This window comes from Leptonychotes weddellii, chromosome 4 (assembly GCF_054177405.1).
Source record: "Leptonychotes weddellii isolate Sample4059 chromosome 4, ASM5417740v2, whole genome shotgun sequence".
Classification (NCBI taxonomy): Eukaryota; Metazoa; Chordata; class Mammalia; order Carnivora; family Phocidae; genus Leptonychotes; species Leptonychotes weddellii.
In genome coordinates this window covers 153980528-153996123 of record NC_138372.1, presented here as the reverse complement: position 1 = coordinate 153996123, position 15596 = coordinate 153980528, and the positions used below count along the sequence as shown (strand labels likewise).

At 35.7% G+C, this 15596-nt stretch overlaps 1 protein-coding gene and 1 long non-coding RNA gene across 2 annotated transcripts in view; one reads left to right on the top strand and one right to left on the bottom strand.

The window, feature by feature from the left end:
• The window catches only part of MTBP (MDM2 binding protein), a 57587-nt gene extending 43139 nt beyond the window's left edge, over positions 1 to 14448 (bottom strand). The window contains exons 1-4 of the mRNA XM_081816468.1: positions 14320 to 14448; positions 12621 to 12715; positions 11744 to 11816; positions 5401 to 5518 (exon numbers count right to left, since the gene is read on the bottom strand). Coding sequence (XP_081672594.1) covers positions 5401 to 5518; positions 11744 to 11816; positions 12621 to 12676 — 247 coding nt within the window. The 5' untranslated portion in view covers positions 12677 to 12715; positions 14320 to 14448. The remainder of the gene's footprint in view (positions 1 to 5400; positions 5519 to 11743; positions 11817 to 12620; positions 12716 to 14319) is intronic.
• On the top strand, positions 1851 to 3216 carry LOC145720966 (uncharacterized). Its single transcript, XR_014144357.1, has 2 exons — positions 1851 to 1965; positions 2856 to 3216. It is a non-coding gene; the product is annotated as an uncharacterized LOC145720966 (long non-coding RNA).
• Positions 14449 to 15596: the final 1148 nt, after the last annotated feature.

Sequence of the window (15596 nt, the reverse complement as noted above, 5' to 3'; positions counted from 1 at the left end):
TGGGTGATAGATATTGGGGAGGGTATGTGCTATGGTGAGCACTGTGAATTGTGTAAGACTGTTGAATCACAGACCTGTACCTCTGAAACAAATAATACATTATATGTTTAAAAAAAAAAAAAAAGAAGAAGATAGTACGGAGGGAAAAATGAAGGGGGGGAATTGGAGGGGGAGACGAACCATGAAAGACTATGGACTCAGAAACAAACTGAGGGTTCTAGAGGGGAGGAGTGTAGGAGGATGGGTTAGCCTGGTGATGGGTATTAAAGAGGGCACGTACTGAATGGAGCACTAGGTGTTATATGCAAACAATGAATCATGGAACACTACATCAAAAACTAATGATGTAATGTACGGTGATTAGCATACATAATAAAATTTAAAAAAAAAAGAATAAAGGTACATGCTTCATCAATTCAAAACATTTCATTAGCTCTTATTAATCTAGTCCCTTTAAAAATATTTGTATTAGAAGACTTGTCAATCAACAAAACAGTAACTTTTTTCAAGAGTGCCTTTAAAATATTTCCTTTCAAAAGAATTCCAATTAAAAAAAATGAGACAACAATAGGACTCAAGATTGTAAAATTAACATGGATGGTTTGTAGACGCAGTCAGACTTGGGTGAAAATTCTGACTGCACCCTATGATATTAGAGAAGGTTGTTGATTTCTCTATACTTTAGCTTATTCATTTGTAATGTACAGTGAGGCAATGATCAACATCCAGTTTTTTGACAATTCTGTAAAACTTCTCTGTGAACATATGGTAAGCCAGCACTTTTCATTATACAACTGGCTTTTCAGTACAAGTGTTAAATATAGAAGCCTTTCTTCAGAGTAATTGGGTTTAGCTCAGTTGCATTTGTTCACATAGTTCTTTTGCATTTCTCCTAGTATCATAATACTTTCTGGGTATTTCACTGAAAATCACTGTTAAAAATCATTCTTTGACTACACTTAATTTAAGCATAATTCAAATGGGACATTGGTTTTCTATTTTAGGTCAAACCATATGAAACTGCTGATACTTAACAATTTTTGATATACAAATAAGCAATACCATATGGTTCAAACTATGTATGTATTTTATTTCATCAGAGATGATTTGTTAAACTTAAGGAACTGCTAAAAACTGGGGCACAAATTTTTATTCACATTGCACGATGGAATCCATTTAAAATCTTTCTACTTTTCCAGACAACAGTTATTACTACCTGGAAATATATATTTCACATATTACTTAACAACTATTTTTGAGTACCTAATAAGTAATTGGTACTGTTCCAGGCACTGAAAATAAAATGAATAAAAGTAAAAAATTCCATCTTGTCTCTTGTCACTTCGAGTGAGAGAAAAAGACACACACTTAGTATATTAGATAGTGATAAGTACTAAAGAGAAAAAATAAAGCTGGGGAAATGGATAAAATGTCAGGAGAAGAGTCTATTTGCAATTTTAAACGGGATGGCAAATTAGGTCCTGAATGAGAAAATGCCTGGAGTAAAGGCCCATCAAAACTGAGAGACCTAACCATACGGGTTTCTGAGGTAAAATCTAAACCCATTCCCTCCACTGTTATGTAAGCTTCCCGAGGACATGGACTATGTTCTATTTACTGCCAGTCCAGCACGTGTAACGGGGCCTACTATATTGTAGATGCTTGATAATATAAATAAATATGTACAAGTGCTTACACACCCCCCCCACATTGTTGTTGATAGCCTTTCCACATCTAACCTTTTTCAAGATACTATCTCTTGTGGATTTATAGTCGGTTGGTACTGAATACAATGTTATAATTAAGACTTAATAATGACTTCTCAATATCTATTTCCTATTACGGGTCAAATTCCAGGAAAGGAGAAGCGAGGTCTATCTTGCTCATTACTAATCTCCAGATATTGTACCATGCCTGATCCACAATATCTACCAATCTCAAAAAAAAAAAAAAAATGAATGAAAGGTATGACTGACTGACTGATTGACTGAATGAATGAACAAGGTCATAAAGGATGAAAATCAGAGAACAGCTTAAGGAAACAGTATAAAAGTTTAGCTTGGAGGACGGGACACGCAGGGCCAACAACAGAGCACAGCTGGACATAATGCAGTAAGGCATGGGAACAGAATGCTGACTTAAGAGGCTGATCGCACAGGTGGTATCTTATTTGGAATAGTGAGAGAGGCTACGGGTAGTGGTACTAAGTAAGTGCTTCCTAAGTAAGAGCTGTGAAAACTTTATCCTAGCTAAAACTTGGCTCCTCTTTTACAAAAGGAGCTCTGTCGATGAGATAAATAATTTCCCCTACAGAAAGGGCTATGGGTAGAAGAGAACTTAATAATCAACTGTCCAATTTGATTGTTTCTACTTCTAAGATAAAAAAAAAAATACTGTAAAGTGTCAGCTTCATCAGCACTTAATGATACAGCCTGATCAGTAATCAACAACCTGCCTTTGAAGAATGTCATGTGATATATGTCTTATTATTCAGAAGTTACCAATATTAATCTCCAAATTTCAAGAGGTGATAATTTAAGGAAATCAAATCAAGCCACATACTAAGGTATTTTCTTAAAGTTGCAATAAAACTCATGAAAAAAAAAAAAACCTATTTAAGAATAAATTCTAAATCAGTAAATTACCTTAGAAAAAGTTACAAAGAAAAAATAAATAATGGGCTGTCCAGAATATACTCAAGTTTAGTTAGGAGATACTAATATGCAATTCATATTAGTAAGCCTTAAACATGTGTAATATTGAGAAATGGATAAATATTATCCTATGATTTCATGTAAAATAAGTGAAATTGCCTCTACTGCCACCTAGCACACCTATTTCTGATTTTGTTTTAGCAGGTGCCCAAACCCCCACAGCTACATCTGCTCCCTGGGAGGAGTTGAGAAGGGCCAGAGCTGCACTTCTTTATGTACTAGTACAGTGCAATTAACCACATGAACAACATCTGTTCCCCCAGGAAGCTGCTCTGAATTCTTGCGACTATGCCAGGCCAAACACTCTGGAAGTATCCTCTACTTCACCTTCGCAGTGTCGACTAAACAGATTTATAATGATTTTTCAAAGTGCTTTCATCACTTGACTACAAATTCCACAAAGAAAAAGACCGTGCAACTACTTCCTCAAGTGTAAGGACCCAGTTTGACTCCCCTTTATTTCTCACAGTGTGTCATGCAATAAATGATACTTTGATGTTGATGTTAATGATTATAGCTCTCTAGGGTCTTCCAACCACTAATATTAAATCATTTCCTAGCTTTTCTTCCACCTTTACCTTAAATTCAGGTATTTCTGAAGATCCTAGCCTTGGCTCTCTTCTCTAGTCATGCTGTCTATATGGTTTTGTCCAACTACTCCTAAGGCTTCAACTATTACCTATACACAGTCACTGGGAGGCTTTCTACACTGGTGGCTTCTCAGTATTCACACCCTTGTCTAATCACCTCCCCATTGAATCTGGGCCACTCTTCTGAGTAGCTTTAAATAAAAGAATACAGCAGGGGCGCCTGGGTGGCTCAGTCGTTAAGCGACTGCCTTCAGCTCAGGTCATGATCCCAAGGTCGTGGGATCAAGCCCCGCATCGGGCTCCCTGCTCCGCGGGAAGCCTGCTTCTCCCTCTCCCACTCCCCCTGCTTGTGTTCCCTCTCTCGCTGTGTCTCTCTCTGTAAAATAAATAAATAAAATCTTTAAAAAAATAAAAAAAAATAAAAGAATACAGCAGAAGTGATGCTGGGCCAGTTCTGGGATTAAGCCTTAGAAGTCCTGGCAGCTTTGACTTTTGTACGTTTTGGAGTCTTAAGCCACCACGTAAAAATTCCAGCTAACCTGCTAGAGATCACATGAAGAAACCATGGGGCAAGAGAAAAGGCTCTGAGACTACATGGGGAAAGAAAGATAGCTGTCCCTGCATCCCAAGCTGAGCCCAACTTCTGAACAACCCACAAGCTCAGTGCAGCCACATCCGTGACCACGGGTGAGAATGGGAGAACTGCCCAGCTGAACCTAGGTCAAACTGCAAAACTGTGAGCAAATAAAAGCATTTGCTCTTTGAAGCCACTAGTCTTAGGCTGGTTTGTTATAGAATAGATCAAACAGCTGGTAAAATCTAAATCTCTAGCCCTGACCACTCTCTGGGGATAATAGATCTAATCTCAAACTCTTAAATTTAAATTTCCATATAGTTATCATCTCCTTTTCAAATTCAACATTTGCTAAAATGGATTTCAGTATCTCACCTATATAATACTGTGTAAGTTGCTGATTTTAAATCCATATTCCTCAGGATTATATGGCTCTGGAGTATTGCTAGAGATGTCTTCTAGAACAATCCAGGTGGGCATGTTCAAATTCCAATTCTTAGTCCCATCATATCATGGGTCTCGAAAACTAACTACAAGCTCAAAACTAATTTAAACAAATTATTGTCCAATAAAAAAAACACATATAAGCAAAGTATGAAGAAACATTCTTTAGCTATATGACTTCGGGCAAGTAACTAAAATTTTTGAGCTGTAATTACCTAATAAAATACTAAAGTTTGGATATAAATGATCTGATTTTACAACAGAAATTAAGATTTCATTTTGACAGTGACATTTTGAATGTAATAAACTACTAGATGCAATACAGTGCAGTAGTAGTTAAGAGCACAGAGCCTGGGTTCAAATCCTTGGAGAAGTTACAGAGTTATTAACTATTAGATTCTGCCAATTAACAGCTCTGTAACTTCTTCAAGCCCCAATTTCCTAGTCTGTTAAATGGATATAAAAATAAGTTTATAGGGCTATTATAAGAATTAAAGGAGCCAATATTTCTAAAGTACGCAGAACACTGCATAACATATAATTGTTAACTTCTAATTTCTTTAGAAAACTTAATCACCAGTTTGTTTTCTTATGTACCTACCATATAATAAAATAACCACTTTTTCTTTTTCTTTAAAAAAAGATTTTATTTATTTATCTGAGAGACTGAGCAAGAGAGAAAGATTGTGCATGAGCAGGGGGAGGGGCAGAAGGAGCCTGACCTGGGCCTCGATCCCAGGACCCTGGGATCATGACCTGAGCCAAAGGCAGACGCTTAACTGATTGAGCCACCCAGGCACCCTCACCACTTTATTTTCATAAATTTCATTCTTGAAATGTCTCTAGGAAACCCATGTTCAATATAATTAGCTATGTACTTTATCAAAACTTCCGCCTTTAGATCACTGATATTTTTTTGAATAAGGTAGCATACACTTTGTTGTTACTAACAGTAGGTTACTAAGAGATAATAAAAAATCTTAAAAGGATGTGGGTTCATTTTAATCAGTAGTAATAAATATTATTTTCTCATCAAGCATGTTATCTCCATTTCATAAAACAACGATTTACTACTTACCACTGATTGTCTTAGGCTTTTTAGCTATGTATTCTCTCCATTTTCTTGAACTGAGCTGGCTGGGAGGTGGAATGAGTGTGTTACTAATAGCACATGGCAATACAAAGAGAGCACCGACCTGGATAAAACAGAATATATTTTTAGTGACTGCACACTGAGATTAATTCTTAAATAGTGTCACCTGACAATTTTCCACTCGAATTTCACCTAATAGGTACTTTTTTTTTTTTTTAAAGATTTTATTTATTTATTAGAGAGAGAGAGAGAGCGCACATGAGATGAGGGAGGGTCAGAGGGAGAAGCAGACTCCCTGCTGAGCAGGGAGCCCGATGCGGGACTCGATCCAGGGACTCCAGGATCATGACCTGAGCTGAAGGCAGTCGCTTAACCAACTGAGCCACCCAGGCGCCCCTCTAATAGGTACTTTGTAATGCTCTCTCACAAGTCCACTGGAAAAACAAAAACACTGCCCAAACTGTCAGAAAAAAAAGTAAAAAACCAGAAAAGGTAGTCAAACATGGCCTCTCTTTTCCAGTAAGTTACAGATCTCTGAAAACCTTGTTATTCACAATATTTGCTTCAAGTTCAGGTTGTGGTATCATTTCTTTGTATATCTGCAAACGAGTGAGAGGCTGGGAACGCCATCATCAAAAGATTTTGTCATACTTAGCCATAATTTTATAACCTTTTGTCTGGATGGATTATTGTTCTGGTTTCAAAATTATAATACATCTGTAGGTAATTTCGAAACTCTGTTCCTAGAAATCAGAGATTTAATCCTAATAAGGTATAAACTGCAAAGAAACCATGAATCATATGCCAGAAAACATACAGCAGCTTCTGACTGATTTGTGAGAAAACTCAGCTTATTCATCTTTGCCTTCCCAGGGCTGGGCATACAGATTTTTATTAAATATTTGTTTTCCCAAAGCCAGCATATGATATTTAGGCAAAATCTCAATTTGATTAGGTACTGAATAAAACAAACTGCACTCCGAAAGCTACACTTTGCTTGTTATTTTAGAAATATAAGCTACAACAACCAGCAAATCCCAATAAATAACATTTTTTTTTAATTCTGGGGAAATTTAAGTAAGATATCTTATAGATCTCAAATCTAATGAAAAATGACTTCTTTTAAAATTTATTTTATTATGTTATGTTAATCAAATACCATCAACTTTTTTCAAAGAAATGGAACAAATAATCCTAAAACTTGTATGGAACCAGAAAAGACCCCGAATAGCCAGAGGAATGTTGAAAAAGAAAAGCAAAGCTGGCGGCATCACAATTCCAGACTTCGAGCTCTATTACAAAGCTGTCATCATCAAGACAGTATGGTACTGGCACAAAAACAGACACACAGATCAATGGAACAGAAAAATCACTTTTAATTGTCACTTGTAGATGGATGAGTCTCATGACATATATGATATTAAGTCAATACTTTAATGTATTAGTTTTACTGATATTTATTATCTTATTATTCTTAGATATACAAATAAGTATATTAGGAACAAAAAAAAGGGAAAATTAAATGTTTATTTTTGTTATTACAGCCATGCCTTTTTTTATTTCTAAGACAAATGTATTTCACATAATTATTAGACACTAAAAATAAAAAAATATTAGCAAGAGAAAATAATCATTAAATATAAAAAGATCTATATTTAACTTTGAAACACTAAATCCTAGTTCTTCATACTTGCATAAATAAGACTATGTAGCACAAAATTCATAACAAAAGTATTTTGCCCAAAGGATAGACAAAGCTGTGAGTATGCTAGATCAGGGCCCAGTTATAACTTAATTATGTAATTATTATAGTTAAAGCTTAACAAATTAGAGATGCTAAATGCAGTTCAATGCACAACTTAAAGCCTGATATTATAAGTATGTCCTACCCAGGCAAAGAAGTAGCCAAATGTTTGAGACAACTTATTCTTGAATAAACATTTGCTACAAATACGAAAATAAACATTTCTAAATCCCATAAACTACAATTTCCTACAAAATACATTTATGTCAATTGTTTATACTCTGTTCAAAACAAACTTGGATTCTGATAACTCGTTCTCACTCATGCACTAATCATTAGATACACTCTAAGACTTGAGGATGGTGCTTCTAGGTTATCATACTATCTCCAGAATTTAAAAACCAAATACCATTTCAAAACTTTGGTTCATTCTTTTCAGTAGGCACCACCTGAACAAGCAGGCACTAAGGGAATCACATTTCTAACCTTGCAAACTCTCTTCTTAAAAAAAGATTTCCTGGGGGGCGCCTGGGTGGCTCAGTCATTAAGCGTCTGCCTGCGGCTCCGATCATGATCCCAAGGTCCTGGGATAGAGCCCCACATCGGGCTCCCTGCTCGGCGGGAAGCCTGCTTCTCCCTCACCGACTCCCCCTGCTTGTGTTCCCTTCCTCGCTATGTCTCTCTCTATCAAATAAATAAATAAAATCTTTTAAAAAAAATATTTCCTGGGGTGCTTCGGTGGCTCGTTTGGTTAAGTATCCGACTCTTGATTTTGGCTCAGGTCATGATCTTAGGATTGTGTGATCGAGCCCTGTATCAGGCTCCATGCTGGGTGTAGAGCCTGCTTAAGAATCTCTAGCTCCCTCTCCCTCCGCCCCTCCTACTACTACCAGCCCCCACCCCTGCTGCTCTCTCAAAAATTTTTTTAAAAAATAAATAAAACAAAATAAAAAATATTTCCTGGTCATACAATTAGTAGATATCATGATTCCTTAACAATCTTCTTATTTTTTACTAATCTAATAAAATAAGCTTCACTATAAAAGGTTTTTATTTTTACTCTGGGCCTGATCAAATTTGTTTTTTTAAAGTCAGAAGTTGACTTAAGATCATATAAATCACTAAAATTTAAGTACTATGAAAGCTTCCTAAGGAGGGACCTTGTCCATTTTATTCTCTCCAGCATCTGAAACAAGCCCCGGGCACACAGCAGGCAGTCTCTGCCCCAGCCCCTCACACAAAACTGCTGAAAAAATAAATGAAAACCAAGTTATAAAGCATTAGAATTATTTCAAAGGATGAGCGTGCAAATCAAAACTACTTTTTTCAAAAATGTAAAAAACTAATTATGACCTAGTATAAAAGGAAAATACAGTGCTTCACATTCAGAGATATGTTAGCTAAATTATGTTTCCAAAAATCATCCCTTTTGCTGCATTAAAGTAGGAACATCTATAAAAAATTCCATCATTTATTTGTCCCTTACTGATAAAGAATACTCTAGTATTTTTTAAAGATGTTATTTATTTATTTTGGAGAGAGAGAGAGAGAGGGAAAGAGCACATGAGCAGGGGTAGGATGCAGAGGAAAAGGGAAAAAGAGACTCCCAAGCAGACTCTGTGCTGAGCACGGAACCCAACCAATGCGGCACTCGATCTCATGACCCTGAGATCATGACCTGAGCCAAAATCAAGAGTCGGATGCTCAACCAATGAGCCACCCAGGCACCCCAAGAATACTCTAATGTTTTATAGTCGTTGTCCAAGAAGCAATAAAAATGACAATCTAATATACCAAATTTAAAACAAAACAACTGAAAATACGATATATCATTTAGTTTGCTTCTAATATTAGTGTTGCCTGTCTTCAATAACGAGATGCACTAAGGATTATTTTATACCTGTATTAAACAAATTACAGGTATGTATCTGATTTTGACTTGAAAAATTACCTATAAAAGCAATTCCTAAAAATTTCATTTTATCTTCAAAATATCTAGAGGATATTTGTTTTTTGTTTTTTTGTTTTTTTTTTAAATATGTAGAGATTTTCTTTTTTTCTTTTTTTTTTTTTTTATATTTTATTTATTTATTCATGAGAGACAGAGAGAGAGAGAGAGGCAGAGGGAGAAGCAGGCTCCCAAGGAGCAGGGAGCCCGATGTGGGACTCGATCCCAGGACCCTGAGATCATGACCTGAGCCGAAGGCAGACGCTCAACCATCTGAGCCACCCAGGCGCCCTATCTAGAGGATATTTGGAGCTTTATACCTTTCAGGAAAATATTTCACATATGCATGTCTATCATTCAGGCCAGATAAACTTCAAAGATATTAAAATTAGTTACCAACCATCTTTTATAGCATACTTCACAGCTTGTAAAATATATTCCAATTGGTTTTCATTGCAACTTTCGCAACAGGTAAAACAGGGATTATTACTTACAGTTTACAATTTAAAAAGCTATAAGCCAGTAAGTGGTAGAACTAGGACTTAAATCTAAGTTTTCGAAAGTATATACACTCTTACTTGAGACTTTCTATTCTACCATACTCCTCCCCTCCCCTATTTGAAAACACAGGTGAAATGGTTAATGATAAATGATATTCTCATTTCCTAGAATGAAGAGGCTCCCCAAAATTAGGTGAACTAGATAAGGTTAAACAGAGAACTATTTAGTTACTTGGGTTAAAGTAGGAACAGATTTTTTTTTTTTAATTCTTTGTGCTTTTTTTTCTTTCCTTTTTCTGTCTTTTTCTTTTTACTATACAACTTTGCAAGATTTCTATGTGCATATTTTTATAAAGATATATGATCTTATTAATTCGATTAAAGTAAGTTCACCTTATTACTCTATTGCAGTCTGCTTGTTTTCTTCATAGTTCCTTTTGTTGGAGGGAGAGAGAGGGAGTGTGAGGAATGGGGGAGAGGGAGAGAGAATCTTAAGCAGGCTCCACGCTCAGTGCAGACCCCCACATGGGGCTGGATCTCACGACCCTGAGATCATGACCTGAGCTAAAACCAAGAGTCAGCTGCCTAACTGACTGAGCCACCCAGGCTCCCCTCTTCATATTCCTTATTATTTTCTCTTTTTCCCACCAAAATATAAGTTCCATGAGGATAGTGTTCATCTCTGTAATCCATCACTGGATCCCTAATACCTAAAACAGTGTCTAGCACATAATAAGATACATGTTGGATAAATAAGAAAAGATAAATGTTTTAAATTTCACATTAGGTATTCTTTAGAGGATGAAAACACAGGCTAATATTATACTTCAGGCTGTTCCTTCAAAGGCTACTTCATCAAATAAACACAAGTACACTATTAAAAAACTTAATTTTATGGAAAAAGAGGCTGAAAGTCAAAATTTTAAGATTTATTTATTTGAGACACACAGAGAGAGAACATGCAAGGGGTGGGGCGGGGGGAGGGCAGAGGGAGAGGGGAAGAAAATCTTAAGCAGGCTCCATGACCCAGAGTGGAGCCCAACATGGCTTGACTATGCCACCCTGAGATCATGACCTGAGCCAAAATCAAGATTCAGACGCTTAACCGTGAAAGTCAAAATTTTAAATTATCTATAGTCAAGCATCTTAAGGCCAAAATCATTATTTCCATTACTGTATCAATTTTCTAAGGGAATTATAACCAGTATTTGACTATAGTGCCATGCTGAAACTATAATTTTAATAATAATTTTCCTCCCTACAGAATTGTTTGAAATAGTTTATTTGTTGTTAAAATAGTAAAATAATGTTAAATAGTGCCAATGAATATTCTGTGCATTAAAAATTGTTTTCATAGAAACACAGTAAATAACCAGAAAGAAAAGCAAACTTTTAGTTTTTCCCATTAAAAACTATACTTGACTTTAAATAGATGACTTAAATATATACATACACATACATAACTATTGAAATAGCCACAAATCTCATAAACATCACCAGAATTAAGAAAGAAAAACTGAGGGATGTCTGGGTGGCTCAGTCAGTTAAGTGTCGGTCTTCGGCTCAGGTCATGATCCCAGGATCCTTGGACAGAGCCCCACATTGGGCTCCTTGCTCAGTGGGGAGTCTGCTTCTCCCTCTACCTGCCACTCCCCCTGCTTGTGCTCTCTCTCTCTGACAAATAAATAAATAAAATCTTAAAAAAAAAAAAAGAAAAACTGAAAACTTATTGATAATACTGTGAGGCTTTAGAAGTTTTTCTCATTTCCACCCATCTGTCCTACCATGAAAAAGATAATGCAAGCGTACGAATATCTTCTCATATAACTGAAATCAGATGTTGAAGGAGTAGATTAACAATAATCTAACGTGTTTTCAAATTTTAAAACTAACAAAATTACCAGTCATGAAGCTTATTTTTGAAAATCTCTTCCAAAAACTTAATATCATTTCATGTCTGCAGAGTACTTTGGTGTTATTATGGGAAGTTCAATGTATCTTAATATCAATTAGGACCAAAATCCTTTGTTATATTAAAGAAGCAAAATTATTATGCAAAAACAGATTAACAAACTATATTCCCTTTTCTCACCCATCCTTAAATGTTAAGTTAAAAACAAAACAAAAAACCTCTACCTTGCCACGCAAAGAAGAAATCTGCTCCAACAACAACATGGAATTCTGTTTGGTATTGTTTTTTGTCAACCCTCTGCACTAAGGAGTTAAAGAAATGATAGAATGGTAACCGTGAAACAATACTACTCCCTGAAACAAGTTTGGTCCTCTAATTCACAAGGTGCTTAGATTAATTTATTAAAAATTTTAACTGTAGGAATTCACAATTGCTCCTCCCCTTAAGGAAAAGAATTTTTCTAATGCTGAAAATATACCAAGAAAAAAGTGCTTCTATGAAGAGCATCCCTATAAACCACCAGAAAAAGAGATTTGTAAAAACTATAGTTTCTACACAAAAATTTAAGAACACCATGCTAGAGTTCCAAATCCAGGCAACAATTTCTTTTTATATAAAATGTTCTGTTCTTAGGTGTACTTCTAAAAATCCTTTTCTTAAAAGACAGTCTAAAATATGTCGAATATTTGCAGATACATGAGACAGCATTTGTATTTACTTAAGTATATAAAAAGATACAGTGGACTGGTGCTTATATATCCAGCCTGCTGATGGCAACAGAAACATCTGCACATTTCAGGAGTATATAAATTACTCAGTTTTTCTCCACATATTCCTAACATTTCTCCATCCTCCCTACCCCATTAGCAATGAGTAGCAATACCAGAAAGTCTTCTGCCTATTCTAGGAGCATATAGTACTTGAAGGAAGATTTTTTTCCTTTTGAAAGTTGTAGAGCTTCTCTTAAAGCCATGGCAATGAAAAATATACTGAATATTATTAAAGAAAAAACCCAGCATGGTCAAATATCTAAATATGGAGGAAACATTCTACCTGACACAGAAAATGTAATCTAAAATGAACATGTAAATAAAAGGATACAACTCAAATTCAATGTCCGACATATAGCAGGAGGGTAGATCTGATAATTTTATCATCTGCACAAATTCTAAAGCAGGGCCATAATAATGGAAAACCTATGAAAGAAATAAGATTATGTAATACTTTAAATTCTACAAATAAAATAAAAGTGAACAAATTAGTGATGAGAGTTTAAAACTTTAAAATCGATCTTTAAAAGCAGGTGTTTACACATTATGCAAGCCAAATATTAAATCCTCTATAGCAGACAAGAATTTCTTCCATTTTAATTCTACCTTTCAGAGTAGAGACAGACAGAGAGATTTCTTAGTAACTGAAGAGTTTTAACAGAGGGAAAATGAGTCTGGAAAGAGGAAAGCAAAGGAAGACAAGAGTTCTCAACTTTTCCCGTTTATTTTCAGCAAGACAGGTGACCCAAGAAGCTAGGATATTGAAGAAACAAACTTAGAGTGTTTGCAAGACTGAGAGATAGAAAGAGAAGATTCTCCAGAATGAACTTAGATTGAGTGGTGTGCTGAGATTTAAAAAAAAAAAAAAAAAAAATCCTTGAAAGAAATGCTGAAGAAGTTAAGAGAGCTAGTGAAGCCAAGAGTCCTAATTAACAAAGAGAGCTCCACTCAGAGAAATAAAATTGCAGTATTTCTTTGGGCAGAGTCTAAAACTAAGTTACCAGTGAGCTAGTGAAGGAGGACAGATATTTTAGAAGTTGAGGCTACAATACTTCACAAGAAGGGTAAAGAAAAGCAAACACATTTTGAGGAGACTACCCAAAGTTTTAAACTTTGCAGAAAGCTGAGTAATTTCACCATCTTTAATTATGTGTATATGTACACATAAATACACACACACGAGAGAGAGAGAGAGATAGATTGTACCCTAAGATTCCCGTCCATAACAGCAAAACTTAAATATATTATCCATACTTGAATGGTGTCTTATGAAAGAAGAGACACTGAAGTCATCAATCTTATAATCTTTAGAAAAGAATATATTGGGGCGCCTGGGTGGCTCAGTCGGTTAAGTGACTGCCTTCAGCTCAGGTTATGATCCCGGGGTCCTGGGATTGAGTCCCACATCGGGCTCCCTGCTTATCGGGAGCCTGCTTCTCCCTCTGCCCGCCGCTCTTCCCCCTGCTCGTGCTCTCTCTCTTTCTCCCTATGGAGATATGGGACACAAACCAATACTTCTTAAACTGTGAATGAAGCAAATGTCAGTTAGTGTAATCCCTTTCCTCATTTAACCTTCGTAATAACTTTGTAAGGTAAGTGTGTTACTGTCTTCATTTCATGAATGAGTTAATCAATCTACCCAGGTTACAACACCTTATAGGTGACAGAGCCAGGTTTCAAACCCAGGTCTACCTAACATCAAAGCCTGTTCTCTTTCCAGTGTATCATATTCCCTCCAAACCGAGTCTCAGAAAGGTCCCATAGCAAAGTCCTCACCAAAGGAAGTTTCAGGCCTATACTGATCTAAAGTTAGGATCATTCCATTTTAAAAACAAAATAATGATAGTTTTGCCAACATTCAGTGCTGATAACACAGTATAATTTAAGCGCTTAATTATAATTAAAAATTATGCCAGTGAGCACATTTAAGCACATATATTAGAAAAGTTAATTTTAAGATTCAAACATATCTTATAAGAACAAAAATATGCATGAATGGATGATTGCAAAATGAATTAAACATAGATTACCTTCGGTAAAATGTTCTTATCCTTTGATGGTATTACCCTTTTGGCAAGAATGCAAGGATTTAAATTAGATGTACCAAAATTCTTAGGTGTGACTCCCTTTAAACAAAATTCAGGAAAACTAATTTCAAATCCAAACTGAAAAGAAACCAAAAGAACACAGGTAGAAATACCATGAATAAACTTACAAAGACCAATACATCTTATTGCAATGTAAAAGTTGAGAAGAAAACCACATGGAAATATATTTTTGATTCCTCAACTCAAAATGTGGTTCTTCCATTTGTGTATACATCCTTCCTGTTTTAACTTACATATGGATCTTTTCATGAAAAGCTCTCTTTGGCGCTATAACAGCCCACAAGAATGTATTAAGCCCATTCTGTGCAACCACAGAGCCAAACAATTTCCTTTACATATACTTGTTCAATATGTGGCTTCCTATCAGTCTGCAAGTTCTGCAAAAACAGAGCGTGTCTGTCTTATTTAAACAAATTCTTAGGACAGAGCCTCACACATAGTTTGCTTTCAAAATAAACTGTTGATGAAAAGATCAATTCCTGTAGAAGCAGTAATAGTAGGGGTCTTAATAGTAATGGTAACAATGATACTAACATTTAATGAGTGGTTACTTTGTGCTTTACATAATTTCACCTTCATAAAAACCTATGAGATAGGAGCTATTATGACCCCTATCTTACAGGTGAAGATAACTGTGGCACCAAAAGGCTAACTATTACCCAATGTGTCACACAAAACTAGCAAGAAATAGAGTAGGGATTTGAATGCGGACAATTTAACTCCAAAATCTGTGTCTTTAATCACTATAATGCCTCTATGCTAAAAGCTATTCTCCACCAAAACAAGTGATTTCAAGTTTTAAATTCATCTTGTGGAGATATGAACATTTAATTTCCTATTCATAAAAGAATCACATGAAAAGAACTCTGCCATTATTTGTGTGTATGCAAACGTGCAGTTTCAAAAAATGTGTACAAAAACAATTCTCCTAGCTAATTCTATCCTACAGGCTTCAAGCTGGCTCTGTGGTTTGTTTACATTAAAACCACTGGCAGAGAAGGTTTACCTGCAGATTGAACTTTCCCAAAGTAAGGATGAGGCAACATGTAATCAGCAAGAAGGACCCAATCACATTAATTCCTATTGTCCTATTAGAAGTTTTTTTTTAAGATTTTATTTATTTATTTGAGAGAGAGAGAGAATGAGAGAGAGGGGGGAGGGTCAGAGGGAGAAACAGACTCCCCACCGAGCAGGGAGCC